General features: G+C 40.4%; 1 protein-coding gene across 16 annotated transcripts in view; it reads right to left on the reverse strand.

Annotated features, from left to right (window-relative positions):
- LOC111837909 (NACHT, LRR and PYD domains-containing protein 1b allele 5-like) overlaps positions 1-17,488 on the reverse strand; it is a 42,262-nt gene that overhangs the window by 561 nt on the left and 24,213 nt on the right. For 13 of the 16 annotated variants that reach the window (XM_072711293.1, XM_072711298.1, XM_072711291.1 and 10 more), the window contains 10 exons: positions 16,838-17,006; positions 15,501-15,770; positions 14,431-14,512; positions 14,173-14,300; positions 13,839-13,903; positions 13,401-13,618; positions 10,865-11,091; positions 6,485-6,610; positions 5,088-5,232; positions 4,652-4,726 (listed from right to left, as the gene is read on the reverse strand). In XM_072711293.1, coding sequence (XP_072567394.1) covers positions 4,652-4,726; positions 5,088-5,232; positions 6,485-6,610; positions 10,865-11,091; positions 13,401-13,618; positions 13,839-13,903; positions 14,173-14,300; positions 14,431-14,512; positions 15,501-15,725 — 1,291 coding nt within the window. In that variant the 5' untranslated portion in view covers positions 15,726-15,770; positions 16,838-17,006. Of the gene's footprint in view, positions 1-4,651; positions 4,727-5,087; positions 5,233-5,438; positions 5,765-6,484; positions 6,611-10,864; positions 11,092-13,400; positions 13,619-13,838; positions 13,904-14,172; positions 14,301-14,430; positions 14,513-15,500; positions 15,771-16,837; positions 17,007-17,488 lie in introns of those variants that run through there. The other 3 variants (XM_072711300.1, XM_023800371.2, XM_072711301.1) reach the window with 3 other exon arrangements.

Below are 17,488 nucleotides of genomic sequence, written 5' to 3' on the forward strand. Positions count from 1 at the left end.
AGGCTAATCGGAAAAATAGGGTTAGGGGAATATGACTGCAAAACACAGTAACTTATGCCAAACAAAATAAATTAATCAAATCAGTGATGCCAGTGGACAGTAATTTAATTATATGCATTTAAAATAAACAATAATACATTAATAAATCATATCATAATATCTCCTGTGGGCCTTATGAGTCTCATGAGAATTGCCTAGTAACCACGTCAACCAAACATGCCAAACTCCTTAACTTGTCAGAGTCAGGAGTAGTGATGACCAAATCGATGCTTCATGAACCATTTGCTGTATTTTCTGACCCCACTAGATGGTGCCCTTGGATTACTTTGGGGCAAGCTTAGAGCCCATTATTTGAACAGAGAGCACCACCAAGTGGGGTCAGAAAATACAGCAAATGAGTAGTGAGGCACAGCAACCATGCTCTCAGGCAAGTGCACAGCATAAATACAGCAGATTATGGTATACGGAGGGGCACTGACGGCAACAAGGTTACAGACAGCCTATGAAAAACAAATGTCAGTGAATGAAAAAACATTTGGTATGATATTTGATAATATGATAATTTGTCAAATATTTTAGATTTTTAGAATCTAAATATTTTGACCTGTGCAATGCTTGGACGGATTCACTGAAAAGTTCAAAAGAACAGGTGGCAGTGTTGCCAACTATTTCCAATGAAAAGTAGCTAAATGTTGCCAGATGACGTCATGCACTAATTTGCATATCAGTGACGTCAGCACGTAGTATCTGACAAGTGTAAGCCCGTCATGTCTCTACTCTCTGAGGCGCCGTGTATTATATTATATTAAAACATTACATCCAGATGCACAATAAATAGGTTCTTATTAACATATTACTTTGCGTGATGACGTCATTGCGTAATCGCAACTCAAAACCACATCTTTATGTAGTATACAAATTAATTAATGTTTTCTCAAATTGACTGGCCATCTCAGCAAAAACATTATTTGAAATATGTCCATTTAGATTTGTATGAAAAATATAGTTGACTATTTGTAAAAGTAATTCAAACACTTTTTGATAAGAATTTTATTTTTAAATACTGTATAACACTGATAATATAACAGTTACATTCTTTTAAACAATCACAGCTTGTGTACTTACTCTTTTTAACTTGTGAAATTAACACTGTGAAAGTGACAACAATTATAGCACTATTGGAATTTATTGCTACCTAAATTACCAACAATTATACGTTAACAAATATCAGTAAATTAAAAGTTATGAAAAACAATTTGAGCTAGCAATTTAACTTGAATGTGATATGTGTGTGTTGCTAGGCATCTCTCAGGAAGGTGGTTCTTCTTGGCTGGTTAGCTGTACAGTGTTTCCTCTGGCATTCTTTGATTTCCATTCCGATGATTCACAGATTAGCAAGTAAATCATCTTCATCTTCACTGTCCAGCTGCTTTGTCACTGAGCTGGTATCAGCAGAAGAGGATGGTGTAGCTTTAAAACTGTATGCTGCAGTGGTGCCAAACTGTTGTAGTATGTCATAGGGTAGCTTATGCTGGTAACAAGTTTCACCAGCCAGCTTCAGTCCATACCGCACAAGGAGTATGGAATTAAGAGTGTGCAGTGACAGTCTGTTTCTTAACTTTGACTTGACCACACTCATTTGGCTGAACAGCCGTTCAACCTCTGCATTTGTGTGTGGCAGTGAGAGGGCAGTCAATGCCGCTTTGCAAAGTTCTTCAAATGGTTTTGACCCAGAAGCATCTGTGTAGTTATATACTTCACTCCAGAAGTCAATGGTATTTTCAGTTGATTCCTACCTCATCAAATGTATGTTTCTCCATTGGGACACAATTTTGTCAATTGTCTGGGGCTGGTACCCCAGTAGCTCAGCTACATTTATAATTTCAGTGTTGCTTTAAAAATCTTGTTTCCTTAACACTGAACAGAGCCATGTTTCGTAAGATTTCGAGATTGTCTGGGAGCCTTGCTTGCAGTTCCTTGCTTAGAGCAATGACATAATTGATGCATCGTCTCCGAATGACCTTTTCATCCTCTATGGCAAGACTGAGCTGGGACAGTGTACTTTCAAAAAGGTACCCAAGATATGGTGCTGGACTAAGATGACCATCAATGGCATCCTTCAGAACATCAATCTTTGCCATAGGGTTGACTACTCTGCTGCAAACTGATAATAAGAGGTTAACCAGATTGTCCAAAAGCTTGACAGGATCTGTATGTTCACCCTCAAATGACTTCACTGCAACTTGTACGTCAGACAGGATTGATTTTTAGAATGTGAGATACACATAGTTGCTCTTGTCCATGTACATGGCATGGAACACATCTGCCATGTAGCAATGCTCACTGCTCTTGGTAAACTCAAAGTGGAGTTTAAGTTCTTCCCATTGGTCCAATATACGAGTTACTACAGGCTCAATCGATAGCCAACGTGTGGCACACACTTTGGTGATCTGCAGGGGTTTATGACCGCAATTAATGGTGGCATTCACTGCTTTGTATGCCTCTCGTCGTTTTGGGGAAATCGAAAACCAGTTGTATGTTTCCCTGATTAAGTATTCAACACATCTTGGGATGGTTTCTTTGGATGCTGCACTGACAGCCAATTGTAAAGAATGGCACACACAGCGAATGAGTATCAAATTGGGCAAAGAACATTCCTCTTTTAAAATCTTGTGGACTCCATTGTGAACCCCAGTCATCACAGAGGCATTATCAGTGCCAATACCCTGAAGATTCTCTTTTTTAAGATTACACTTTTCAAGAAACTCAACTATTGCCTTCGCTATTGATTTGGCATCACCTGCCTCCAATTCAACCAGCCCAAGAAATGTGGACACAAGTGTTCTTTTTTTAACACTAAAATACCGAATCACCACACCCAGGACTGACATCAGTCGACTCATCCAAAAGCAGACTGAACTTCTCATCCCCCACATCTGATGTTATCAGTTTCAGAAAATAAAGTTGCTAAATCTAGCAACAAAATAGCTAAGTTGGCAACACTGACAGGTGGTAACATTTTACTTGATGGGGCGCTAATAATACAGTATTATGCTATTACTTACGTATAAATTACCACAAATTAAGTCAGTTACATACTGGTTAATTCATCATTAATGAATCAAGACATGTTTTATCTCAAGGAATTACTATATTTGCTACTATATTTGTTAAACCTTTGTTACTGAAGGAACTATTGAAGGAACAAGTCATGAATAACAAGTGAAATACTGATCTCATGTTTGTTCATTATTAATAAATTGTGACATATTTCAAGAAGCAACTATGTTTGTTCATGATTTGTTCATACTTTGTACTTCAGTAGTAACTAAGTTATTACCAAGTATTTGTGCCCCGTCCAGTAAAGTGTTATCAAACAATCAATTCACAAATAGGACATCATTATCATTCACTTGGATAGCTGTTTTTATGTGTAGATAGTTTCTTGCTAAGACCATATTGCATTGTAGTTCACGTAGTGCTTTTGTCTTTGACTGAATATCGCACAAATAAAAATGTGATTCCATGTTGTATTGGACTTGGGAACTAATATATCATTCTCATTACGTTCGTGCTGTGATATCATGTGTTGTGGCAGGACTGACTGTAGTCGATTGGTTAATAGATTACAATATTGTTCTACGGATTGGGACAAGTTGCAATTTGGCACTATATCATTGTCAATTTTAAAACAAGAACAAATTGCTGGTAAATATGGTGTGATTATCTTATAATTGGCATTGATAGTGTTCCATTTGAGGGATAAACTAAACATTTCTAAAGTCAAGTGAATCATTTTCCTGAAAAAGATTTATTAGTGATGATTAGTATTTATGATGACTGTCCCATATAACATTGAGGGCCTGTTAACCAAAATGAAATGTTTCCTGTATATTCTGTGGATTTTGAGTTAGTAAAATCCATTTTTGACCACATTAAAATATATTTGGATGTAGTGGGAAAGCTGATACGAAAACAGAAAAGGAATACTGGGCAGAGCTGGAGAAGACAGAAACACCACACAAGCAGGAAGTGACTCCAAAGCCTATATAAGGACATGCTTATGTCACAGTCAGAAGGAAGGACAGTCCATGTGCAGCCTTTGACTAAATTGGAGGGGTTTTATTAAGAAACAAAATGCACACAAGCAAAAACAAAAGGACTACAAGGGGTCAGGACAATCAGGAAGGTCCAGGGCTAACCTAACACAGGGACAAGGTTCAGGGCAACAGGGAGAAGGGAACACTAACTACGAAGGGAGATAGACAAGCAGCACCTATACTAATCTCTACAACACTAAAATAACCCATACCAGCATTTACAATGACTGAACTAAGGGATAAGGCACAAGCAGGAACACACATACAAACAAAGAGGGTTATATGCGGGACAGATGTGGAGCATGACAAAGCATTTTCAGCATATCTAAACACTGGGGGGGCACATGAAAATGGGTAATACTGTAGGTAAGAAAGGAGGACACAGGATGACCAGCAGAGACCTCTGCTGGCCAAACAGGAACAGGGCAGGACAGATGGAGACAGATCAGGACAGCTGACAATCAACAACAACTGTGCGAGTCCAAATAATTACCCAGTTTAGGTTTTTTGTCTGAGTGCTCATGAAAGAGGTGGCAATAAATCCCAATTACCTGTGGGCACAAACTTCTGTTCTGGTAGGCAGCAGGCCACTAATGAAGGGTTGGAGACTTGATTGCAGCCGTGACCTGTAGAGGTTGCAGACGATGATGGAGAAACAACACCATCTAAGGTTAAGGATTTCTTTGAGGGCTTTTTAGTTAGTCACTTTGAAATGGTGCTAGGCATTACTCTAGCTGATTGAACGGGTTTGTGTGAATTCCTGTTAAATGGGGCCTTTACTGGTTACCCTGCCCTTCACAGTGCAATGAACTGTGAAGTATTTTCTTAGATAAGTCAGATACACGTGAAGCATTAAGCAGTTAGAATCAGAGGTACACACTGCCCACACTGGAATCTCTGCCCAGTGGTTAATCACGTGTGCTTCTACTGATGGTCTCACACAGCCCCTTCTGTTTTTTATTTGGTATAGAAGTAGCACATTATCACCTGTGAGGCTGATGATGCGCTGCCACACGTCTTTACCACTCCTGTCTTGCAAGACACTCAGCTCCACTTCCACCACGTCACGGTTCAGAAATACCTCAAAAGTTGGGTGGATTGTTTGGTCAAAACTGCAGTCAAACTCTTCATTCTAGAGGTGAAGAGGGGAAATTGCTGGTGATGTTCTGAACCCTGTTTAAAAGTGGGAACTGTTCCTCACAAAGAGCCGAGGTGGGATTCACACCACCAACCCTGGAGCCACCATTAGGGCATTAATTGCTACATTTAATTCACAGTGTATTTTGTACTTCTGTATGTGAAATATTTACCAAATGCAGCTTGAACCAATCAAAAGTTTGACTACACTTGCTGGAAACAAGGTTTTTATCATGTTTTACATCACATTTTCCTGTAAGCAACAAAATCCACTGTAATGCCCAAAATATGGGGCACCAAAGCTGTATCTAATAAGCTTCCTGAATTCCCCCAAACACCTACCATTTGTTCTGATGATAGCCCCAAAACCACGAGGCATTTGGTTCAGCAGGAGATCACCTGACGTCTTCCTAGCCCTTCTGCAGCCGTTTCTAGAGACTCAGGGCGCTTGTTGGTTGCTTTGACTCTTCTGTCCAGTTTGTCCCATACAAGTTTAATGGGATTGATGCTTGTAGACTGGGCAGACCCTGTCATTAGTGTAAGTTTTACTGTTGTTCCTTGTTCCCCAGATAGTTCTTGCACAATTCTGAGGTGTATGTTAAGTTGTTATGTTGCTGTAATCCTAATAGAATAGTGATTCTCTGAAGTAAGGCTCAACCGATACATCAGCTGGCCAATAAAACTTACTTATATTATATTTCCATGAATTCAGCAGTGTTGGTGGAAAACCCAGCAATAAAGACCAGATCATGTCTTTTTAAACATTTATGTATGAGAAAAGGAGCTGTCACTGGGAAATATGCAGAGAAGCCGCATATAACATACCAGTCTAAGCCTAAGACTACTGGTATGTTTGGCAAACGATTTGTCGAATGGGAATAGGAATTTTGTATTATACCACACAAAAATGTTGGGACTGAAAGCAGGTTTTTGTGTGTAAGTACAGTTAATTCATAACCTACTTAGTCACCAGCAAAGCAACTGACACCCTCATACCTGACAATGGTAACTACAAATGCAGAACTCATGCACTGACCCCCTTATGTCCTACAAATACATGGTAGTTGGATCCAATTCTGACTCATCTGGCTATAAAAACCAACCTCCATTGCTGTTAATAGACAAGCGTGTGTAGTTTAAATCACAGAGAACTGTGGTTTCAAGCTAGTGTACTCAAACTTTTGACGGGTACTGTATAGCACTTGGATATATTAACACGTGTTCTTTGGTCATGGTTGGGTCATCACCTCTGGCTGGATCCTCCTTATTGCCTCGTGGTCACTGGACATCCTGTACAGCTCATTATGAATGAGCGTGCACAATGAGCTGGTAGGAATGAAGAGGTTTTGTCTCTGTTGCATCTGCTGGTGCACCTGCATTGGGTAACATCGACAATGAGCATCATAACCTGTCAACTGTCTGATCCATCTCCCTCATTTCCTTGAAGTGACCCATGTGGATAATGACAGAGAGCAAGACCTTATTTATTACAAAACAACGTAACTAAGTATTTTATAACCCTTGTAACAGCACGTTATGTAATAACACTGTATTATGTAATATCTAGACAAAAAGTAACAAATTTATAGCCTACATTATAATTTTTTATACTACGGGACCGTTGAATGCTTGAATCTGATTGGCTGATGAACGTTCTGAGGTGTGCAATTATTTTCAGGGAAACGCACGGCGAACGTAGTTCCAGGCAGCTCTCTTGACCGTATTACAGTTCCATATCACTTCGCATAGTTAACTTTAATAACGGAAATTAGCATACAGTACCTATACAGCACACAGGACTAACAAAAACAACAACATGACAGACGATTTTCCGAAAGTAAATTTTAATATTTATGGTGAATATGAAACTTTCAACAACTGGGCTGCAGCAGTATTAGACAGTCCAGATGAAAAACAACATAAACGGAAGCGGACATCAAAGGCAGCCAGCAACAACAAAAGACATAAAACGATCAGCGAAGAACAGCTAGACATACTTGAGGGAGAAAAACACGAAGAAAACACCAAAAAAACAACAGCTAATGACGTTTTGGAACTAGCAAAAGAGTCGTTGGATGAGATGCGGAAGAAATAATCCTACTCACAATAGCGATTTAAGTAGAAAAACCGGACGAATCCCTTGAAATATATCATCTGATCGATGTCTTGAGGTGTGGCAACCGTAGTATAAGCGGAATAATTGACTCCGGACCGTTGAATTATTAGAAAAATAATGCACACCCGAGGTGTAACGGCCACTCCGCTTCGCGTCGTGGCCGCATCACCACCTCGGGTGTGCATTATTTTTCTAATAATTCAACGGCCCGTCGTCAATTATTCCTTACATATTGAACACTAACCCACCCATTCATTCATTCATTTTCCGTAACGGTTTGTCCTATTCAGGGTCGCAGGGGTCCCAGAGGCTACGGCCACAAGGCAGGGAACAATTCAGCATGTGGCACCGTTTCCTGTCATGTTTTCTGTGAGCTCAGCATTAGCCTCAGGTAGCCTAAAGCAGGCCGTAACCCCGCAAGGCAAAGTAAGCAGGTAAAAAAAACAGTTACCACAATGTACATTTTTTCCATATGTTGTTATGTTTATGTGTAAATATACCCTGTAAGTGGACTACTTTATTACTATAATGAATTATTGAAACAGTATTTGTACAGGAATGATTCTGTTCCAAGCTCTTGAATCCATAGCAATGCTTGATCACTACAACCGGAAACCTAACCGATCATCATCATCATCATCATTATTTTATTATTATTTCATTGTCCAAAAAAAGTATCAGTACGTTTTGGTGATCCATTTTTGGTGACTTGTGTGTCTACGGTTGACAGAACAGTAGGCAAATGTTCAAATAAAGAACGACATAAAAAATAATGAGTGGGTTGTTATAAATGATGTTATGAACTACTGTAGTTACAAAGGGTTTTGAGAAACACTCATTAAATAAATTCTCTTATGTACAAGCTAATGAATTACTTGGCATCAAAACCTTTCGGGAAATGCACCCCTGAAAATTTACAGTAATTTATCTACTGAAAATTAGTTACATTTTGTCAAGTTATTACATAATGCGCCATTACAAACCTTCTTAGAAAAACAGATATTAGTATCAGTATAAATAACTCCAAGGTATAAAGTGAAGCACACTAACATACTCATCATATAGATTTCTGTATTATATTTTATGTACCATCCACCCATCCATTACCTTCCACTTATCTGGGGTTGGGTCATGGGGGCAGCAGTCTAAGCAGGGATGCCCAGACCTCCTCTAGCTCCACCAGGGGAATATCAAGGCATTCCCAGGCCAGCCGAGAGACATAATCTGGTTTGCCCTGGCGTCTCCAACCGGTTGGACATGCCTGAAGCATCTTCTCAGGGAGGCGTACAGGTGCCATCCTACATGGATGCCAGAACCACCCCAACTGGCTCCATTTGATGCAGAGGAGCATACTTTGAATGTCCAAGCTCCTCACCCTATTTCTAAGGCTGAGCCCAGACACCCTGCGAGGGAAACTCATTCCTGCTACTTGTATCTATGACTTAATTCTTTCAGTCACTATCCAAAGTTTGTGACCATAGGTGAGGGTAGTAATATAGATCCACTGGTAAATCAAAAGCATTGCTCCACCTGTCAATCTCCCACTCCCATCTTCCCTCACTTGTAAACAAGAACCCAAAATACTTAATCTTCTCTGTTTGAGGCAGTAACTCATTCCTCTCCAAGAGAGGGCAATCCACCCTTTTCCAGTTCTGAACCATGGCTTCAGAATTGAAGTTGCACATCCATCACCTCACACTCCGTTGCAACCCCCCCCCCCCCCCCAGTGAATACCTGAATGCCTAGAAATTCTGTCCATAAATGTCATGAACAGAATCAGTGACAAAGGCCAGCCCTAGCGGAGTCCAACACCCACTGGAAATGAGTCCGACTTACTACTGGTGATGTGAACCAATCTCTTGCTCCATTTATACAGGGACCTGATTGCCCACAGCAGTGGACCCTATACCCCATACTCCAGAAGCACCCTTCACAGGACTCCCCAAGGGATACGATCGTATGCCTTTTCCAAGTACACAAAGCACATGTAGACTGGTTGGGCAAACTCCCATGAACCCTCCAGAATCCTTGTGAGGGTGAAGAGCTGGTTCAGCTCAAACTTATCAAGAGCTATCTGAGATCAACAATGTCTCAGGAGAGGTTGAACAACCTTGCTATATTGTCAACTTAAAGCAAGTTGGCTTTGTCCCTAGACTTCAAGCATGTAATTAATGATTTTGCCACCAAGAAAGCCTGATGTTTGGCTTTTGGTATTTAAGCCATTGTTACATCAGCTGGGAGAAAGGTTTGAAAGCTAAAAATGTAATCAGTTTAGCTTAACTGATATTTAAAATACCTGTTTAAAATAACATGCGATCAAAGCTAGAATATCGGCAGATTGAATATTGGTAGGTTATACTAAATACTCTTCTATTTTTGTCATAAGGCCATTTCCAGGCAGCATGTTACTGTATGACTAATTTGTTGATGTAAAATTCACTGTTGTGTTTACTACATCACTTCTGTATTTCTCAAATATAAATTTACACGGAACAGGATCCTGATGTGGATTTTCTTGTAGTGCATGTAATTATATGTAATCATATATATTTTGTGGTTCAGCATGGCAATGGTTTACTTCCTACCTAGAAGGTCAGACATATCAAATGACATGGAAGGGATCCACTCCATGCAGACACTCCACTGGCGTCCCTCAGGGCTCAGTTCTTGGTCCTCTTCTGTTCTCCCTCTATACTAGAACTCTTGGCGAGGTCATATCCTCACATGAGTTCTCATATCACTGCTATGCAGACAACACTCAACATGTCCTCTCCTTTCCTCCCTCTGACACTCAAGTCTCCACTTGGATTTCTGCATGTCTGGCAGACATCTCATTATGGATGACAGCTCATCAGCTGAAACTCAATCCCAGCAAGCCTGAACTGATGTTCATCCCAGGTGATCCATCCCCACACCAGGATCTTGTGATCTCCTTGGACAACTCTCTGATTCATCCTTCAGTCACCACTCACATCCTCGGGGTAACCATGGACAATCACCTTTCCTTTTCCTCTCACATCGCTAATCTTTGCCACTCATGTCGATTTCTCTTCTTCAACATCAGAAGGGTTCGTCCTTCTCTTTCCACTCAGGCCACTCAGGTACTTGTTCAATCCCTTGTCATCTCGAGGCTGGACTACTGCAACTCCCTCCTAGCTTGTCTGCCTCTGAGCGCCATTCGTCCTCTGCAACTGATCCAGAATGCAGCTGCCCGACTTATTTTCAACCTTCCCAAGTTCTCCCACACCACACCATTGGCTTCCTGCAGCGTCAGATTCAAAACACTAATGCTCATCTACAAAGCCAAAAATGGACCAGCTCCTTCCTACCAAAAAGAACATCTCACCACCCACTGCACTATGCTCTCTCCGATCCTATCAGGTTGGTTTTCGGCCATCGTTGAGCTTTCAAAAATGATCAGAGTGATTGTGCTGGTTAGAGAGTGTGACTGGGTGGGATACGGTGTGTGTGGTTGAGCATCGGTGAAATAATAAGGCATAGAAATGCTCACCTGGTCAGGAGGCACATTCAGGGGCAGCAAGAACACATTCAAGATTTTATCTCCAGGCCGGAGCAGCAGTAGCACTTGCCCTCGGACCTTGGGAAATATTTTCCTCTTTAGGATTCCAAAAATAGAGAGGCTGGTGATGCTGATGACCACATGTGTGTCTGTCACCTTCTGTGGCTGCAGAATCTCCATGTTGTCTTTGGTTACATGTGCTACAGCCAGGTTTTCTTCTGGAAGCAAAATTGATTGATTCTTATGGGAAGAAGTAAGAAGCCTTCAGTTTGATTCCTAAGTCTCCACTTAATACAGTAAGAAAATGTGATATCCAAGAAGGCTGGAAGATCCAATTTCATTTAGCTTTTGAATAGGAAATGGCTGTTTCTATCATCTCCCCCTCCTGCCCTCCCCTGCAATGTCAAACCACCACCCAGTCTCCTTTCTCATGTCCTTTTCAAGACCCCAAAGTGCAACTCCTAAATACCGACTTTACCAGCTGAGTTTTGACCATTTTTTTAACGACTGTGATGGTTGATTCCTTCAAATTTAGCTGGTCCCCATACACCACAAGCATTGCATTATATGCACAGACCCGTAAGACATAACATAACATAACAACACAGGCAATGTCGCTGAAAGCGACGTATTTTTCATATTTTGTTTTTTATAGAAAATATATTTGTTTTAACACTTTGAAAATAAAGTTTTTCGTTACTATATGGACAATTACTTATGCCCACAGTTTTTAGGCAGATTAGTAGTACACCTATAATATTAATGATGCATATGACGCCCAAAAGTTAGCAATCTGTATAAATTTGGCATATCTTTATGTGTAATAAACATGTGGGATGCTGAAAAAATAGCACCACACCACCGACGTCTTTTTACCATGTTTATCCACAAGATCTCCTCTTTTTTTTTTTTTTTAAATGTGTCCTGTCCGGCAGCTTTCGCAAGCAGAATAATGGTCTGAATGCACTGCTGTGTCAGACATATTTGCTTTACCATGAGGGGCTCTATAAACTCTGTATAGGCCCTTCATGTTGGTCGATTTCTTTTTATTCGTATATTTATTGTATCTTATTTAATACATGTAAAATATTCCAGTTGCCGTGCTGCCCGGAAGGGAGTGATAGATTAGGAAAACGAGTGAAGAAAAGGGGTAGGGAGAGAGATTAAAGAGAAGGAAGGAAAGAGAGAGAGAGAAAAAAAACAAAAAAACACGAACAAAGGCGGAGACAACAGTGGGACAGAGAGGCTAAGAAAGACAGAAGTAACGTAAAAAGCACATAAGGCAAGAAAGAAAAAAAAAAACGCATTTGAAATACAACCAAAAAAGGATAAATACAACACAACCAGAAATAAAGAAAATAAAACAGATATACAGACATACAAGATTGTAGCATGTGCTTGGAAGGGAGCGTGGAGGTGAATTTGCATGTGTGTTCATCTGTTTGGGGGAGGTGTTTGAACATGTATGCGTGTGTTGGGTGCGTGTGAATTTCTCCATGGAATGCCCTTGATAGCGAGGGTGGGGGGCCGCAACCACACCCCACAAAAATCTCCTCTTTTAAAAAGATCATCTCTTTTAAAAGATGTCATGGCTGCTGACCTGTTCCTTTCTTCACCGCCACTTCAGTGCTTATCGCTTCCATGATTTACCAAAACAGTCGCATGTGCTGTGCTCCGCTAACGGGGTTTACTAAACATAATGATACGCCAAGTTTATATATATTACTAACTTCTAGGTGTCACAAAACACATCTCATTAATATTTTCTTCATTCCATAGAACGTGTTTCCACTGCACAGTTTTTGTGCTGGTGTTAATACCAGAGGAAGTTTTTAACTCTGCAGTTATTGAATCAGAGTGTTGGCGACTTTTACGCACTATGCTCAGCACTCTGTGACTCCCCTCTGATACTTTACGTGACGTGGTCTGTTTTCTGTTGTTCCTAAATGCTTCTACTTTGCAATAATACCACTTACAGTTTACCCTGGAATATCTAGCAGAGAAGAAATTTCATGAACTGACTTATTGCAATTGCAGCATCCTATGACAGTACCATGCTTGAATTCACTGAGCCCATCAGGATGACCCACTGTTTCACAAATGCTTGTAAACCTGATCGCATTGTTAGGTGCTTGATCTTATACACAATTAAATGAAATACCTGAATTCAATGATTAAGAGGAGTCTCCCAATACTTGTGTCCATATGTTGTACATTAGAATTACACCATTACTAATTTGCCTTTGGCACAAACTCAACACCCTCAACTTCAGTCCAAAACTAGAATAATAGTACAGCTGCAAACCATGTATGAGCTATGATTAAACTCAACTCTGCTTTTTCTGGTTTTGTTCAGGTTATGTTGAACGATTGTGCTATTTGGATTTTTTCCTTGAGTTGTGTTTCACCTTACTGAATATACAACTGTATTAAGATTGCAGTCTTACTGTAACATAGAATTTGTAAATTATCCTGGGCAAGTGTAGTAAGAAATATCTGAACTTTCACATTAGCCTGTAAAATTTACCTGCAAACGACATCTCACAGTGAGGGAGGTGCAGCTCCTTCAGGGTCCCTTGGGGACACTCAATGTTAATATGGGGCCCCGCCAGACTCCAGCTGCCAGGGATCTTAGGTTTTTTTTCCCAGGAGCAGAAGCTGTAGGTCACCTGCCCGCTGGACTTCATCACAAACACCAAGCCTGTGACGCAGCAGAAGAACCTTCCAGGATGTTTCATCTGGAACCTGTATCAGAGAACCAAGGTTGGAGGAGAGACTCAGTTAACCAGTCAAGCCATGATTGTAACATGATTATCATGTACTCTACACTGGACAGTGTGATTCATATTTGAAGTGGTTAAAAGTCACTGGAAAAGTCAGTTGATTGGTGGATGTCCTCATTATCCACTTGCAGGCTTCACACAGTGATGTTGAAGTTCAGTTACATAAGACCCAGCTGGATTACCTGAATTCTGACTTGTTACTTGTTTCCACCACATCTGGTGTAAATAAGTTCTCATTTCCTGACAGCTGAGAAAAAAAATGTAATCATGACACTTAACACTTTGGACTAATCATTAAAAAATATGGTGCTGTCATCTTCATGATTGATAACATATAACCTGATATAACCTTGATTTAATCCTGTTTGCAGAGTGATTTAATCTCGTTTTCAGTGATTCTGAAACGATCACGCTCCAATAGCCCTAAATTCTGCATGTTAAATTTAAATAATTGAGTCCACTTCAGAAGTGTTTGGTTTGATAAATTTTTCACCACTTTGATAAAATTAAACTCACCAGTTCCAAAACCCAATCCATGTTAATCGTTGCAGATGTGGAGGTTCTGTGATGTTGAGGAGATGAGGGCTTCCTACAGATGTTTCTCGGCTTCTTTTCACTTCTCATGGATTTTGATGGCTCCTTCACTGCATATTACAAATGATCATTAAAAAAATGCTTAATCACACATTCCACACCTCACTGTAACTCAGTAGCAGGTTGAGTAACCATTTGAAACATTTTACTGTATTGCAATCTCACTGCAGGAGAACTCACCAACAGGTAAGGATTCAGACCCTTTCTTCATAAAAAATCCGGGAGGCAGTTTGCAGCTACATGTTTCAGAAAAGAATTTTATCTGTTGTAAAGAGATTTGCAAAAAGATCTGTATTCAAAAGTAATCACAATTAGCTTTAGTAACTGCTAAAACCTAGCAATTACATGTAAAACTGCACTTATAGCTAAATTAATGAGCAAAAAAATCCTTTCAATGAAATTTGTGTTGAAAAGTAAAGCTCTGCAATTGTCCTACATTTGAATGCAACACTTCTGTGTACATTCTAATGAACTGTAAAGGATTTTATTTGAATTACCCCCACCCCATTTCAATTTCCACCATTGGGAGTTTCCATCCGTCTAAACACTTGTCCAATTCAGGGTCACGGGGTGGGATGGATGGTCCGGAGCCTATCTGTGAGACTACAGGCACAAGGCAGGGAACAACCCAGGGTGGGATGCCAACCAATCGCAGGGCATGGAACAACCCAGAACACACATGGAGCCATAGCAGACCCTGGTCTCAGAGGTGTGCTTCAGTGGGCTTTCACAGATGATTAGAATGTTGAAACTAATGCGTAATTGCAGGTTATAATGTGCGAGACGTGTCTGGATAAGACAGAAAGAAAAAAACATGCCAGCATCTCCTGGAGAGAAAGGAAGCGAAGCCTGGAGAAACTACACCACCAGAAACCAGAAACACAGAGACAAATGGCCTTCCACGTATTTGTGTCACTTACAGTCGCCTGTAAGCGAACCGTGGGGATGCAATGGAGCTGAAACACTGCAAGCGTTTAGAATAAAATTACTCAGGTTATGTGCTCTGTTGTTATACCTTAAAATGTACAGCATTTTATATCCTTTCTGCCTTTCATCTTTCCCATCATCATTTCTGTTACAATCTGTTACAGAAAAATAAGGGGAAGGATGCTGGTATGGAGCAAATGAAAAGTGATAGTAAAGAGTTGCAGTGGTTAAACGCATCATTATTTTCGTTCCTGAACAAATTTCATGAAACCAAGCTAATTCATTATCCATCAGCGAATACAGAAAGACATAACTGGACGTACCCCAAGTTGCTGCAGTATACTTATCGATGTGGGCTGAGCAGGTCTTTGTGTTCCTTCGGTCTTGCCCTCCATTGTCACCAAGGTCTTAGGACTTTCTTGCGTTCCATCCGTCTTGTCCTCCATTGTCACTGTAGTCTCAGGACTTTCTTGCGTTCCATCCGTCTTGCGCTCCATTGTCACCGAGGTCTCAGGACTTTCTTGCGTTCCATCCGTCTTGTCCTCCATTGTCACTGTAGTCTCAGGACTTTCTTGTGTTCCTCCTGTCTTCCCCTAAATCGTCACCATGGAAAAAAAAAACTTTAATCTCCTCCTCCATTGACTCTGTGGACTTACAACATCCTTGTATTCCTCACATCTTTACCTCTGTTGTCCCCACAGACCAGAGGCAGAAACTCTTCTAAATAAAACTGCACATATGTAACTGTTTCATCACGCCCCGCCCCTTTGTCCCTCCTGTTTTTCCTTAGGGCCACGCCTGGTGCTCGTTTGTCTTGCGTCTCGTTCCTGCCCTGTTGCAGATCTGTTATTAACGTTGTGCCTTTGTGTTGCCTGTGCCAAAGCCTTCTGTTTGGTCCCCTGAGATCCAGTTTTTTCCCACAGTTCTGTTCAGTCTCCCAAATTAATCACTTTTTGTTGCTTCACTATGCCTGCTCCCGAGTCTTTAGTCCCAGTGCATGTGACAGAATAAACGTGAGTAACATGAGGGCAGGAATGAGAGGTAAGAGAAACAAACGCGAAGTGTGGCTTGTTAGGGCCACGTTAGGAAAAAACAGGAGAGTCAGATGGGCAGGGTGTGACATGCTTTTGTCAAATGACAGAATCCAAAAAATCTGTTTTACAGCCATATATATATTTTTTTTTAATTCCTTATGTCTTTCACCAGGATATTGCACAAAAATGTGTTTCTGTGTGTGGAAGTTACTTACAACAGACAAGGAAAAATAACAATTCTCCTAAAAATAACAATTAGATTTTTAGAGAGTTATTTATAAATGTACACTCCTGGGCAAAAAATATGGGCCAAAACCAAAACTACAAAACAAAGACCAAATATTCTCCATAAGGTTCAAATCTGGACTCTGACCAGGCAATTTTGGCTTTGGCCCACAATATTTGGTCAGGAGAAAACGACTAAGCAGTTCTGTGAAGTTACAAATTTAAATAACTACAGCTTCATTTTAAGAGGATTTTTTTATAAATGTCGACCAGATGAGCTCCGTGATGAGCACAACAATCAAATATTTCCACAAACAACATATTTTTTACATGGCACTAGTTCAGATGAAGCTTAAATATACCTTTAGACAAAGATAATAGTTTTACCAAAAATCTCTTACCAATGACTTCCTCTTATCCTTTGACAAATGAGAAAAACCTGCTTGGCCCTCAAATATAAGTCAGGGTCACACCTCTCATTTTTTTGTCCAAACTGGTTTTGACGGGATTTCAGGTTCATGCATGAGTTCCAGCGATGGGGTTCAATTGTATCTTGGAATTTCCACAAAACTAAGAATTCAAGATAAAAGAGATAAAGGTGGGAGACAGCCACCCAGAAAGGCAGGCACGAAGCAAGATTTGTGTGTTGAAGTTGCTTAATGGAAGTGAAACAGAATAAACTGCATTTTCTTAACCACAGAGACTACATGCTGTTCCTCTTTTCTCACATGAGCTGTTCTGTCTGCCATCCTCCCATTAAATCTGCATTCGTATGCCTCTAGCTGCCAGGATGCACCTTTTTAATGAGTTCCAGCGAAGGGACTCGGTCATATTCATGTGTCATGCAGGAATTGTATCACAAACTGCCCACAATATGAGCAACTGTTCTGGTGACATAGGCAATATCTCCGAATGTCCACTACTTTGAAGGAATTCAATATATAAGGGTTAGAGGAATGAGACGGGCATTAGAAAAGGCTTCTTAGTGGAAGTGAAACACAAAACAAACCAAAACTAATTTATACAGTTTCTCATTGGATATAATAAAATAT

The sequence above is a fragment of the Paramormyrops kingsleyae genome, chromosome 4 (genome assembly GCF_048594095.1).
Source record: "Paramormyrops kingsleyae isolate MSU_618 chromosome 4, PKINGS_0.4, whole genome shotgun sequence".
NCBI classification, from domain to species: domain Eukaryota; kingdom Metazoa; phylum Chordata; class Actinopteri; order Osteoglossiformes; family Mormyridae; genus Paramormyrops; species Paramormyrops kingsleyae.